Source organism: Syngnathus typhle, linkage group LG8 (genome assembly GCF_033458585.1).
Source record: "Syngnathus typhle isolate RoL2023-S1 ecotype Sweden linkage group LG8, RoL_Styp_1.0, whole genome shotgun sequence".
Lineage (NCBI taxonomy): Eukaryota > Metazoa > Chordata > Actinopteri > Syngnathiformes > Syngnathidae > Syngnathus > Syngnathus typhle.
In genome coordinates, this window is record NC_083745.1 from 15,130,390 (window position 1) to 15,145,005 (window position 14,616).

At 48.0% G+C, this 14,616-nt stretch overlaps 1 protein-coding gene across 1 annotated transcript; it reads right to left on the reverse strand.

The window, feature by feature from the left end:
- Positions 1 to 8,135: 8,135 nt before the first annotated feature.
- Positions 8,136 to 10,910, reverse strand: vsx1 (visual system homeobox 1 homolog, chx10-like). Its single transcript, XM_061285619.1, has 5 exons — positions 10,523 to 10,910; positions 10,364 to 10,436; positions 9,862 to 9,985; positions 9,352 to 9,547; positions 8,136 to 8,422 (listed from the first exon to the last, which is right to left on the reverse strand). Exons 1-5 carry the CDS (start codon positions 10,908 to 10,910, stop codon positions 8,136 to 8,138), a joined length of 1,068 nt encoding a protein of 355 aa, XP_061141603.1.
- Positions 10,911 to 14,616: the final 3,706 nt, after the last annotated feature.

Genomic DNA, 14,616 nt, shown 5'->3' on the forward strand with positions numbered 1-14,616 from the left:
TCGCGTCGCCCCTCTCTTACTGTGTCACCTCAATCAATGTAATGTTTTGTATTTAAGTCCTGTCTGCCCCTCGCTCACCGTCGGATGATGTCATGATGTCTGTTTGGTTTCTGTTCCTGTCTTTGGTAATGTCACCCTGTCTTTTTGATCCACGTCTTTGTCGGTCAGTCCTGTTGTTGGTTTTGTTGTACCATGACTTTCTTAAAAAAAAAATAAAAGAATTTTAAAAAAATTTTGTAACCATGTATAATGCGCACCCCAGATTTTAGGACAATTAATTAGTTAAATTTTGCGCATTATACAAGGAAAAAAACGGTACTTGTCTGTCTATGTACTTTATTCAATGAGGTTTGAGCATATCTGTTTTTTGTAGCTAGGCAGGACCTTTTGTATTTCGACCCGATTTCTTCAACCTACTGAAATCAAAACGTTAAATTAGCTTTCAAAATCTAAAAAAATATGATCACGTTTGCAATCCATTCCATCTGTTTTCTACCGCTGGAATCAACGGTTGCATCATATCAGCCAATCCTAGTTGCCCTTCGGTGTACAGAAGGCTGACGCCAGGTCGGACAAAAAAGTGCGATTTTTATTGGACAATACGGGGTCGTAAGAGGTAAAATCCATCCACTTACCGTTTTTTTCCAAGTATAGTGCGCCCCCATGTATAATACGCACCCTAAAAATGGCATGCTGATGGTGGAAAAAAGCCTGTACCCAGGTATAATACGCACCCAATTTTTATGAATTTCTTTTTATGAATTTCTTTTTTTTTTTTTTTTTAAGTCCCAATGATCGTCACACACGCAGGGAGGCAATGGGTCCCATTTTTATAGTCTTTGGTATGGTCTTAACTAGGCTGGATGTAATTTCTTTTGTTGGCGTTGATTTCTCCGACTGCCCATAAACGCACCACCGCGCTCCGTGCGCGCACGGGAAAGAGGCGTGCGGACGTGAAAAAGGCGGCTTTGTATGGGAGAGACATTGAAGAAGAATAAAAACACCCTTGGAAACCAAAACTTGGTGATTTCAAGTTTCATTTCGAGGGACATTTGTCACGTCTCGGTTGTGTCTAAGTTGCCATAGTTTCTGTTCGCGTCGCCCCTCTCTTCCTGTGTCACCTCAATCGATGTAACGTGTTTTGTTATTAAGTCCTGTCTGCCCCTCGCTCACCGTCGGATCATTGCATGTGTTACTGTCATGATGTCTTTGGTAATATCACCCTGTCTTTTTGTTCCACGACTTTGTCGGTCAGTCCTGTTGTTGGTTTTGTTTTCTAAAAAAAGAAAAAAAAAAAAAATTTAAGATTTTTTGTACCCATGTATAATGCGCACCCCAGATTTTAGGACAATAAATTCGTTAAATTTTGCGCACTATACACGATAAAAAACGGTAATTTAAAATTTCAGCTAGCTGGTGTGTGACAGGCAAGCAAGAAAGATGGCGAAGAGGAAAAAAGATGACGATTACCAAACATTTCAGAGTGAGTGCACCGAAGAATTCGCATTTGTGGAGAGAGGAGGCTCTGCTACGTGCCTCATATGCAATAACAAAATTGCATCAATGAAACGCTCCAATATCAGGTGCCACTTTGAGAGACGACATGCTACATTTGCAACCAAATACCCAGCTGGGGACAGTGAAGAAAGCGTGTGAAGAGCTCCAGAGGAAGGTCCAAGCTAGTCAATAGCAACTCCGTGTATGGACCAGACAAGGTGACTTTAATTCAGCTAGTTTTGCTGGTGCATTAGCCATTGTGAGGAACAGAAAGCTATTCACTGATGGCGAGTATTTCAACATTTATGCTTCATGTGGCTAATGAACTTTTTGACGACTTCACGGATAAAGAAAAGATACTCAAACGGATAAAAGATATGCCACGTCAGCAAGAACCGTTCACGATCGGGCCATTATGACTGATGAGAGCCTCAACGCCTGCATGAAGCTCAACCTCACCGTGTCATGAATTCGGAGTGGAAATGGAGCAGGGTGACCAAGTGCAGCTTGGACCAGGGTTTATTGACACAAACTCAAAAGACTCGGCAAACTGACATGACTTACTAAAAAAAACAACAGAACTGACCGTAAAAAACGTGGAACAAAAGGTTTGGCTGGAAGAGGGTCGAGTAAACATGTTGTTTGTTTAGCTGCACTAACCAGTTGTGTAAGCCTTTCAAGAGACACGCTTTTAAAAGTTGAGAGGGTTGTTGCATGATCATCAGCGTTAGTAAACCGCGGGCTCGACCGAGCGATTGGAATGGTATTCTTGATCTCATCCCTAATGGATTCAATTTTTTGAGCAAAAAATGTCATGAACTCGTCAGCTGAGTGGAAGGAACTATCGGGGGTCGGCTGGCGCAGAGTCAGCTTTGCCACTGTATCAAATAGGTGTTTCGGATTGTTTTTATTGAGATTAATAACTTGCAAAAAATACAGAGTTTTTGCTAAGATAAGCGCATCTTTATATTTCAGGAGGCTATCCTGCCATGCCTGATGGAAAACCTCAAGTTTGGTTAGACGCCATCTGCGCTCTTGCTTTCTACATAATTGCTTAAGCGTACGCGTTTCATCTGTGAACCACGGAGTAGGCACTCTATGGCGAGTTTTCAGACGTAACGGCGCCACAGCGTCAATGGCATTTAACAATGTCGCATTGAGTTCATTTGTAAGATTATCAATAGAGCCGGCGTATGTGGGAAATATAGCGGTTGCCGGCGACAGTGTCTCAGATAGCGCAGTTGCAGTCATGGAGTTGAAATGATGGCTCCTTTAATGCTGATTGCTCTCTTGTCTTTGACAAGGAACTAGAATTTCAAACTTTATTAAGTAATGATCAGACAAAACAGTAGTGTACTGCTATATTTGAGGTTGCAAGTCCTCGGGATAATACCAGATCTATGGTATTTCCATTCTTATGCGTTGCTGCCTGTACGGCTTGCGTAAAACCAAACGTATCAGTTAAAGTCTGAAACGCCGAAGTAAGTGGCTCTGACGGTAAATTCATGTGGATGTTGAAATCGCCCATGATAATTATATTATCCGCATTGGTTACTAGATCAGCCACAAATTCCGAAAATTCATCCAGGAAGCCAGAGTAAGCCCTGGGTGGACGGTAAGTAACAGCAAGATAAAATGACGGTAAAGCGGTGGATCGGACTGTGAGAACCTCAAATGTTTTAAATACGTTGATCGAAACGAGGCCTAAAACTAAGCTCGGAATTCGAGATGAGGGCGACACCCCCACCCTTTTTTCGAGGACGCGCCACATGCGAACTCACAAAATTTGGAGGCGAGGCCTCATTAAGCGGCATCAGTTCATTAGGTTTTAACCAGGTCTCGCAGAGACCAAAAACGTTTAGATTATGTTCTGTGATGAGATCATTAACGAGAACGGCTTTCGTATGAAGCGATCTAATATTCATAAAACCAAGTTTAAGTGTAATTGGTCGATCCGGGTGCGTATCTATCGAAGGATATTTATACGAGATGCGAGTAAGATTGTGTTCTCTAGGCCTGACATCACCTCTCAAGTGTTTGTTAGCGCGGTGGGATGATACGACTGATATCATATGATGAATCTGATAGTAAATGTTCGTTACACGTGTAGAATTATCTGAAACAGGCACCGTTTCATCAGCAAAACCGGTCGGGGTGGAGTGATTGGATTTGTCTACTACCCCAGTAGAAAGTGCGTTTATGTGTACTGTAGCACTATTCAAACTATCACGCTCTAGTCTACACAAGGAGCTATGTGCATGCTGGGAGTCTAGCCTAGCGCCAGTTAACTCTATCTTAACAGACTCCAAACCCATCCTGACAAGTGGTCTAATCACCTGTGAATTACCGTTTTTTTCCGTGTATAATGCGCAAAATTTAACTAATTTATTGTCCTAAAATCTGGGGTGCGCATTATACATGGGTACAAATTATTTTTTAATTTTTTTTTTTTTTTTTTTTTTTTAAGAAAATCATGGTACAACAAAACCAACAACAGGACTGACCGACAAATTCGTGGAACAAAAAGACAGGGTGACATTACCAAAGACAGGAACACAAACCAAACAGACATCATGACAGTAACACATGCAATGATCCGACGGTGAGCGAGGGGCAGATAGGACTTAAATACAAAAGACGAAACACGAGGCAGGTGACCGCGGTTACATTGATTGAGGTGACACAGGAAGGGAGGGGCGAAACGAACAGAAACTATGGCAACCTAGACACATAGCAAAACTGGGGACGAGACCTGACAGAGGGGGGGGGGGGGGAAGCGCACCAGTCCAGACGACCCTACTGGTTTTAGAAACAGCCTGAATCGCGCTCGGCGGCGACTGGGGAAACAACCGCACTCGGCGGCGACTTGGGGGACTGAACTGCACTCAGCGGCGTTCAGGGGCCCAGGGCCACACTCGCGGCACACACTGGGGACCTGAACCGCAATCGGCAGCAACTTTGGGGGATAGAACTGCACTCTGTGGCGCTCAGGGGGCCAGGGCTACAATCGCAGCACACACTGGGGACCTGAACCGCAATCAGCAGCATTTGGGGGGACAGAACTGCACTCGGCGGCGTTCAGGGGCCCAGGGCCACAATCACGGCACACACTGGGGACCTGACCCGCAATCGGCGGCAACTCACACAGAACCTGAACCGCACTCGGGCGGCAACTCACACAGAACCTGAACCGCACTCGGGCGGCAACTCACACAGAACCTGAACCGCACTCGGGCGGCCCCTCACACAGAACCTGAACCGCACTCGGGCGGCCACTCACACAGAACCTGAACCGCACTCGGACGGCAACTCACACAGAACCTGAACCGCACTCGGGCGGCAACATGGGGGACAGAACCGCACTCGGGCGGCAACTTGGGGCACAGAACCACACTCGGGCGGCAACTTGGGGCACAGAACCGCACTCGGGCAGCAACTTGGGGCACAGAACCGCACTCGGGCGGCAACTTGGGGCACAGAACCGCACTCGGGCGGCAACTTGGCGAACCGAACCGCACTCGGGCGGCCACTAAAAGTCATTGCCGCAATCAGCGGCATTCGAAAGTCAGTGTCAGGCTTCGGAGTGTGGAAATGGAGCAGGGCGACTAAGTGCAGCTTGGACCAGGGTTTATTGAAACAAACTCAAAATGACTCGGCAAACTGACATGACTTACCACCAAAACCTAACAATAAGACTGACCGAAAAAGACGTGAAACAAAAAGACATCATGACATTAACACAACAATAACTAGACTGACTGACCAGGACGTGAGACAAGAAAACAACAGGACCTGACGACAACAATGATCCGACAGGGAGTGACACACAAACAGGACTTAATATTAGGGGTGTAACGATACATCGATACACATTGATTCATCGATATAATGCTCTACGATTTATTGGCATCGATGCTAAACGTAAACATCAATTTATATCGCCGTGTTTGACCTCGGACATTGGACGCGACTTTATTTTGAAATCCAGTTCATTGTTGCTTGCTTCCTCTTTCCGGGAGCAGGGAGCAGTGCGCGGCGTTGTGTTGTGAGCAGAGCAGGCACGTGAAAGGGGAGTCGACAACTAGTACGCGGCTCCTGGGCTGGTGCTATGGCTAGTGTCCAAAAAGACGAGGAAATTTGCTCCCCTTTAGGCTTCAAGTCATTCGTTTGCACTTTGGATTCCAAAGAAAAGATGGCTCAACGGACAAGACACGTGCAGTTTGTAAATCCTGCCATGCGGTGATCAAATATTCACGGAGCACAAATCTCGCCGCACATTTAAAGAAAAAACACGACATCAAAGTTCAGTGTTAAAATACGCACTTTGTATACTACAATACTCTTGTAAGAGTTTGCAGTACCTTGTTGATTTTGCGTATGAATTGTTATAAATCAGGATATTGTTCTATATTTTTTATTAAAAAAAGAAATATCGATCGTAGAGCACTATATCGTGATATATCGTGAATGAATCGCAGCAGGCTTTAAGATATCGGCAAATATCGTATCGTAGTTCTTTGTATCGATATGATATCGTATCGTGACAAAACCCGCGATTTACACCCCTACTTAATATACAAGACAGGTAACAAGAAGCAGGTGAGAATGATCGCACTGATCATGGGCACACAGGAGGGGCGGGGCGAGCACATAGACAGACTGACAAAACAATGACAACATGGGCGAGACCGGGGACGAATCGTGACAGAGACACACTGACAAACTATGGACACGATCACACAGGAGGGGAGGGGCGAGCACACAGACATGATCGGGGATGAGTCCTGACAGTCAGAGCTGCACGCAGCAGCAGGAGTCAGTGTTTCAGCAGTGGGAGCAGGGTCTGTGACGATCGCGGGTCCGGCATTGTTGGCACGAGGTCCAGCAATGCCGCGAGTCCGGTGACTCTGGGGTGGAGCCCGTTGGCGGCCGCGAGTCTGATGGCGTCGGGAGGCACTCCGATGGCGGCCGCGGGTCCGGCGTCGCGGCAGCGAAGTCCGATGACTGTCGCGGAGGCGATGGCGCCGGGACGCACTCCGATGGCGCCCGCGGGTCCCGCGTCGCGGCAGCGAAGTCCAATGGCGGCCGTGGAGCCGGCGTCGCTGGAGCGAAGACCGATGGCGACAGCGGAGCCAATCGCTCTGGAACATGCTCGGACGACAGACGTGGCTCGGGCGTCGCAGACGGGAGCTGGTGGTGGAGGAAGGTCCAAGCGCTGGTCGCTGTAGTGGTCGGATCACTCTGTCACGGATACGGGGTGGATGGAAATGGAGCAGGGCGACCAAGTGCAGCTTGGACCAGGGTTTATTGGGGGAAACTCAAAAGACTCGGCAAACTGACATGACTTACTAACAAAACCAACAGGACTGACCGTAAAAGACGTGGAACAAAAAGACAGGGTGACATTACCAAACACAGGAACAGGAACCAAACAGACATCATGACAGTAACACATGCAATGATCCGACGGTGAGCGAGGGGCAGACAGGACTTAAATACAAAACACGAAACACGAGGCAGGTGACCGCGGTTACATTGATTGAGGTGACACAGGAAGGGAGGGGCGACGCGAACAGAAACGATGGCAACCTAGACGCATAGCAAAACTGGGAACAAGACCTGACACACCGCATATCAACCGGACGACAAAGCCATCAGCAAAACGATGCAGCCCTAGAAGTCTTATTAATGGTGAGGTTTTTTTTTCTAGGCTCCGATATAAAAACGTTATTAAAAAGAATACATTAGTACACTCATAAATCGTTGGTCTTACTTACATACATGCATTTAATTGTATTTAGCCTATCGTTTTTATAAATGGTATGGCTCTCACGGGAAATTATTTTTTAAAAATGGGCATTTATGGCTCTGTCCGCCAAAAAGGTTCCCGACCCCTGCCCTAGCTAAACCTTTCCTTGCCCCTCCCCGCTTTGTTGCCGCACGATTCTGCATGAATGAACGAGGAGTCCAAAAATATTTGTTTTATTGTGCAGCTGCTGCTGTCCAACAGTATAAACGTTGATATTCAATATATTTCAATGTATTCCAACAAAAGAGAAATGTGACACGAAGACAAGAAAGGACAAGACTAAGGCAATCAACTCATCATTTACATATTTATCATCCATGCGCGGCCCTAAGGAACGATCGCAAGTCAACAAGTGACGCATTTTTCACACCACTAACTACGCTAACGTCACTTTTGTGCTCTTAGCACTTCGCACTTAGCTTTTAGCAATTAGCCGCTAGCATTTGCCTGCCGGCGCGCTCGAGCCGAATGTGTAAACGTCGCATCGTCTTTGATGACGAGTTGCGGCGGCTGAATTGCCGCCACAGTTACAGTGGTGCGCGGCACGCATGTTGCCATGGTGACAGAGGATGTGCCGGATGTGTGGTCGCTGCGCTAACGGGGGTGGGGTACTCCGCGTGCATGTTGTCATGGTGACGGGGGACGTCACGGGTGAGTTGTCGCCACGGGAACAGATTGCGCCGCTGCGAACTTGTCACCGGTAACGGACGTCTCGCTGGGCTGTCACCACGGCGACAGGATGTGTCGTGTGGCACTCAGGTGGTTGTGTCATGTTTTCAAGATGGCGGCAGCCGGCTGAATAATGTAATGCGGCGGCGGCGCTGCGGCCTCAGCACAGCTGTTGGGCGCCGATCTCGCTCTGCAGCAGCTGCTGCTGTTTGGAGGAGCTAGACAAATCCATGGCCTCCTCTTCCTCCTCCTCCTCCGCCCCCTCCTCGTCCTCCTCCCCCTCTGCATTCTCCTTGTCTTCCTTCCGGTGCCCAGCGGCCTCAGGCTCCGCCTCCTCCACATCAGGGGTGTGGCAGCAGGCGTCGGAAGTGCGCATTGAGTCCAATCGGTCAGGATGGGATGCGGTGGTCTTTTTAGATGACATTTCCAGAGACTTCCTGTGCATTCCTGACAAGACAAGCACACCGCGAGCTCCGTTGATTGATTTCGACGTTTTCGTGGATGACAACAATACTTGATTGGACGCCTGCTAATACGTATGTTTTGTCTGTGAAGGCAGCAAGAGTTCAGCGCTGTCCGTGTCTTGCTCAGCCTGCTAACACGGGAAGGGAAAAGGGTGCAAGCGCCTCCACATAGCAACTGAATTGGCTTCAAACCAACACAAATGTTAACTCTCCACGTCTGTCAAACGGTCCGTCCCGGAGGATTTTGCCATTTCCCAGACGCGACAAGACCCAATTCAAAGGAAGGATCAGGATGGTTGTGGGGCTCCCGCAGACCTTGATGATCTGATCATTTGAATCGGGTGTGCTGCACCAGGGAGGCGGGTCTCACATTGGACAAAAGTCATTGTAATGCTTTGTTTTCTTCATTTTTTTTTTTGTTCATGTGAGTGACTGCCACTCCGGACAGTTCAAACCTGCAGTGCCAGAAGACCTGATTTTGGTTGTTGCCCAGGAAACATGTCTTGTTACTGTTTGGGGAGGCCCGGCATGAAATTCAAGAAGCAAGGTCACTGAAATATTGGAGCGTGCAGCTAATCAAACTGGTCGGCATCATCGAGCACATCGAGTGTCTGTACTTGAAATTGTTCTGCCGTACATAGAAGGAAAAAAATCCCCAAGTTGGGTGCATTGTTGTGGGGAGATGTCCACTGATTGGGCAGAGGAGCCTGTGCCTGCGTGTGGTGCGTGGTGCGTGTGGTGCGTGTGGTGCGTGTGGTGCGTGTGGTGCGTGTGGTGCGCGTGGTGCGCGTGGTGCGCGTGGTGCGTGTGGTGCGCGTGGTGCGTGTGGTGCGTGTGGTGCGTGTGGTGCGTGTGGTGCGTGTGGTGCGTGTGGTGCGTGTGGTGCGTGTGGTGCGTGCGCGTGGCACTGACGTGCATGCGGCTCACCGAGCAGCCAGGGGGCGCAGGAGCCCATCATGCCATTCTTAGCCGAGTTGAGGATGGACTCAGGGAGCGGGATAGAGTGACGCACCATGGCCCCGTAGAGGCCGTACTCGGCCATCACGCTGCTGCGGCCCCAGCACTTCTCACGCTTGCGCCACTTGGCGCGCCGGTTCTGGAACCACACCTGCGGCACACAAAATCACACGCGAGGTCACAATGCAGGCACTTCATCAAGCCTTCAGTCCTCAGACGCCAGCCATGATGTCACGTATTGGGCGCAGTCCTTGCAACTGCTCCCCAAAACAGCCTCACAACTGTCTTGCCATGGAGCAATCATTCCAAAACAACGCACACACTTGCAAACACAAGCGGACTGACCACCTTTGCATTTGTGTACAACGAGCCGTAAATGGGCCAAATTTGCACAGGCCAATGCCAGCTATTTGTGGCGCCTTAAATGTGCAATAACATTCAAATGGTTTCTGAAATGCGTGTCACCTGAATGCGGTCCTCGGGCAGCTCCGTCTTGACGGCGAGCATCTCTCGAGCGTAGACGTCGGGGTAGTGGGCCTCGTGGAAGGCTTTCTCCAGTTCTTCCAGCTGGTGGGACGTGAAGACGGTCCTAGGAGGCGGGCGGGGGGCAAAGTTAGCGACAAGGTCACAAGCGCCGCGTGACAGCGTGTGCTCAAGGCCGACGGAAGAAGACCCTCTTTGCGAGTACGAGCCCTCGCAAACCGAGTGCGGTTTACAAAAAAAAAAACTTGAAAAAATTCCTCAAGCAACAAGATGAGCTCGTCAGACGAACGTTGCACCCGTTGTCTACTAGCGTGGCACTGTACGGACGGACACGAGCATTTTTGTTCGAGCTCCAGTTCATTTTAAAGTTTGTCAACTGAACTTTTAAGTAGTTTGGGTGGGAAATGAGGATTAGGAACCTCTCGCCATGCACCACTTCTGTTGGCTGTAATGGAAACAAGACTTGCAGAAGTTTGGTAGTCACCTGTGGCGCCGCTTCTTCCTCTTCTGAGAAGCCGAACAACTTTTGGACTCGTGGTCGGACAGAATCTCATCATCTGACAACAGCAAGCAGCAAAATGGCCATCAAACAACAATGTCACAGCCAAGGTGGAGAAGACAGGCGGGTGGGCGCTTGCCGTACCGGAGAAGGTATCCCTGTGGGGGTCGGCGCTGTGCAGGAAATGGCCGTCGGGTCTCTGCAGGAGCGGCAAGTGACCTGGCAAGTAGCAGGGAGGTCCTCCAGTGGGCCCGGGTGGCCGCTGAGCCGCCAGACTGCACAGGAAGCCCAGACCCAGCGGGAGGGAAGCCCCTGGGAAAGAAAAGGCGCTGCCCAGGGTCTGGCCCAGCCCCAAGCCAGCGCCACTCTGAGCCTCGCCCCCCTCGAACGACGCAGATGTGGACTCGAGGCCCAGGAGGTCCGTGATGGCGAAGCCCTTGGACCGCAAGCCTGAACTTTGAAGCCGGGACTTGTCGGGAAATGCGGGAGGCAACAACTTGACTTTGGACTTGTCCTGCATCACTTCCGACATCGCCAGTGATGAAGGTGGCGACGACAAAGACAGACGGGCACCGAACAGGACCCGCCCGCTCAACACGCCTCATTTATGAACCTTTGGCTGTGCAGGGGATCAAGCCGGTGGCCAATGGGTGGCCAGCTGGCCCCGGGTGTGGGTGGGAGGGAGGTGGTGGTTTGGGGGGTGGGCGCTGATGTCTCGTGTCAATCTGGGAGGATTAATTGCACCAATTTGAATTTTTCAATCCGATCAGGATTATTTGTGCTGCTGCTGCTGCTGTTGCTGCTGCAGCAACTGCTGCAACTGCTGCAACTGCTGCTGCTGTAGACTTTTTCATTTTCATCCCGCACGCACACACACACACGTGCACACACACGCACACACAAAATGCAACTATTATCACTTTTTTACATCTCATTTCATAGAGGAATTATCATTTAGTACAAGTATCAGTGTGTCAAGAACAAATCTGACTTGACCATACAGAGACCCTCACAGCAGGTTCACAGAGACTGGCATTGCGACCAAACTTGATTCAATCTGGCCTCATTGATACACTGCTGAAGTGGACCCTATTTTGGCAGGACATCAAAATGAATACATCAGGAGACACAAAAGACAGCAGAGGATGAGGTGTGTTTTGTGAGGTGGTTGTCAATTAAGTTTATTCCACAACAGAAAAAGCAAAGATTAAAGCAAAAATAAAAACAAGCTTCATTTTGCTTTAATTATCTCATAAGAAGATTGACTCTAATTACTTTTTTAAACCATTCATATACACACATTCATGATACACACACAGGCACACACGCACACACAAACCGGATTAAAGCAGGGCATTTGGCATCCAGTAAAGTCTGGATTGAAGTTGTGAAGGTTTTTGTGTTTTTCACACAAAAACCTACAGTGACCAGCCCGGCCAGTCAATAGCGAGCAGGTTGGCGGGACGGATCAGCATCGATACCAGGTGTGGCATTGGGCCGACAATGTCGGCCGCCGAAATTCAAAGCAACTCAAATCTGATCGAAAGTAAGTCCTCCTTCCCAGTAGTTGCCGCTACGTTGCAACAATCCGACACGTAGTGGCAGACTTTCAGACCAGCGGGCCCTGCACTTAGGACATGTATATTTTTGTGCCGTCATTTGGGCTTGTTTGCTTTGTTGACTTGCATCTTGGCTCACTTGTTGGCACTTGCTCCCGCGCTTCCTCCTTGTGCCGTAACGTGTTCAAAAGGGTTAAAGGTGTCAAAAAAAGGGTTAACGTGCTTGTTTGCAACGCCTTCATTTCGGCTCCTTCTTCAAAGTCGGCGTAGAAATGACAGTGGGCGAGACCAATTGATTTGAGACTGCGACAAAAATGTGTGATTTGTTACTCGAGCCTTTTGACGCTGTGGAGCTCCTCGACAGCATCCGGTTTGGGTCTTTGCGCTCTCGGACTTCGGTACTGCTTTGACACTCTTCCCATATCTTCTCTGTAATGAACGTAGTTATCGGATCTTTGCATAAAGACGCTGTTTGCACCATTGACACTGAGGTCGTCATTGTCGCCAAGCGTGGACGTAATATGAACAAAAAGTCGCAACGTTAACGTGTGGGATTACCACCGTTATTTGGAGAAGACGACCACTGCCAAGCAGATTGATGGAATAATCTTCAGATTAAATCTTTGATCTTTCATTTTTTCATCCCATCGACCTTTGGCCCGCCTCAGGGCAGCCCTATTTGTCTACCTGCTGCCAAGCGGCCAGCTTTGGACCATCCGTTGGCTGCAATAAATTGCCGTTGCCTTAGAAAAAAATCATCAAAGTTCCCTTTCACTCCAACGTTGGCCTCGGAGTCCCCTTTTTACATCTTCGGTCATGTTTGTCAGTCGTGTCGTGTTTGACAATGGAAGAGAAGAGCCTACAGAAGCCTTCAAAGGTAAAAGCCATAAAGTGGACCTTTTTGTTTTGCAGCATGGCGCGGTACGCCATCAGCTCGACGGGCTGAGGTTCTGGGATGAGATCTCGTGGTTTAGTTAACATGCCAGTTTTGTTAAGCATGCTTGTCTAAATTGACCTCTTATACGGCCAGCAGGGTATTTATATATAGTACCATATTGGCCGCAATATAAGACGATGTTTTTTGCATTGAAATCAGACTGAAAAAGTGGGGGTTGTCTTATATTCGGGGTCTAGACATTATACCCATTCACTTGTGCCAAGCGGTAGGTTAAAAGTTGCTGGTATTGACCGAGTATGTTGCTGTGATCGTGTGCGTCCTTTACACAAAGTGAGTATATACATTTCATTGTTACTACTGTCCACTGTTGTGGCGTTTGTCTGATCACGGTTTGCTTTGTGTGCGCGCCGTTTGATTGACAGCTCCGGCTCGCTCCTTTAAATTTGCCTCGCATCGTACAAGCAGCTGTTACGCAGCGGCACGGCGACTAACGGTCGCCAGCAAATGTATTTTGTTGTCTCGATGACTTATGTTTGGTGTGTTGCCGAGAGTACAGTAATCCCTCGTTTATTGCGGATGATTGGTTCCAAAAACCACCCGCGATAAATGAAATCCGCGAAGTACGGTCAGAAACGAGCGGAAAGATGCTAATTCGCAATCGTGCTAACACGCAAAAATGGACTTCTGAAGGAATGTAAACAAACATTTTGGAGCAATACTACATTGTCCTAAAGGTTAGACACATGTTTCCTCGATTTAGAAGTTTTATTTTGACTTTTAAATGTTTTTTTAATTTGGAAAACAATCCGCGATGTAGTGAAGCTGCGATAAACGAAACGCGAAGTAAAGAGGGCTCACTGTATTTAATTTATGGTTATTTAGTATAGTGGGACCATTACGGGCAGTTAGTTGTGCAATGTGTGCCGTCTACTAGTGTTGTGTGACATCAGAAGTTGAGCATTGACGTACGTGCTGTATTTCTGTCTGCTGCAGAACTACACACACACACACACACACACACACACACACACACACACACACACACACACACACACACACACCCTTCACAAGCTTTATCCAATAAACACACACACAAGAATCACATTTACCCTTTTGCCAGTTTGCCTGCATGCCCCGATGAGCCACAGTGCCTGTGACCTTTTTGCCAATAATTCAGTAAAGCAACAAAACTGAACCACATCTTCCCTCCTGTGTTCTGACCGACACCTGGGGGCAAAAAGAGCATAACCACCCGATCCAACCCCCTATACAGTCCTCAGCCTCCCCAACAATAGCGGTAGCAGTTTGCATAATTTTATTGCAATTTTTTCCTTATTCAGATTACAGTTACAGTTTGACTTTACTTTGATGGTTAATGCAGTTATTTCAATTGTATTGTTTTATCACAGTATTTATTTACATTTCAAAAACCAGAAGTCATTCATTTACAAATGTGACTGCAATTTAGTTTACATATTTAAATGTTCAGATATTAAGATGTGATAGACAGTTTTTGCATGATTTGAGTAAGGCATAATAACATGATTTTTCTCTCAAATATATTGTTATAATCATTTGTTTCAGATGTAATCATTTTCTGTATAAAAATTAAATTTGGTGTTCAAAAAGTCTTTTTTCTAAACTTGAGTCTTGAAAAAGAGGAGGTCGTCTTATAATCAGGGTCGTCTTATATTCGCGCCAACACGGTATATAGTATTGCTGTGAGGTGAGCGGTTATCGTTCCCCCATCGGTGCCATGGGCACCTCTGGTGACCGGTCTC

Excerpts from the sequence above, each read along its gene's own strand:
- vsx1 (XM_061285619.1), bottom strand. The coding sequence starts at position 10,910 with ATGTCGGAAGTGATGCAGGACAAGTCCAAAGTCAAGTTGTTGCCTCCC. Across the intron at positions 10,437-10,522 it reads CCACAGGGATACCTTCTCCG|ATGATGAGATTCTGTCCGAC; the intron begins GTACGGCAAGCG and ends TGCTGTTGTCAG. Across the intron at positions 8,423-9,351 it reads GCTCGGTGAGCCGCATGCAC|GAATGCACAGGAAGTCTCTG; the intron begins GTCAGTGCCACG and ends TTGTCTTGTCAG.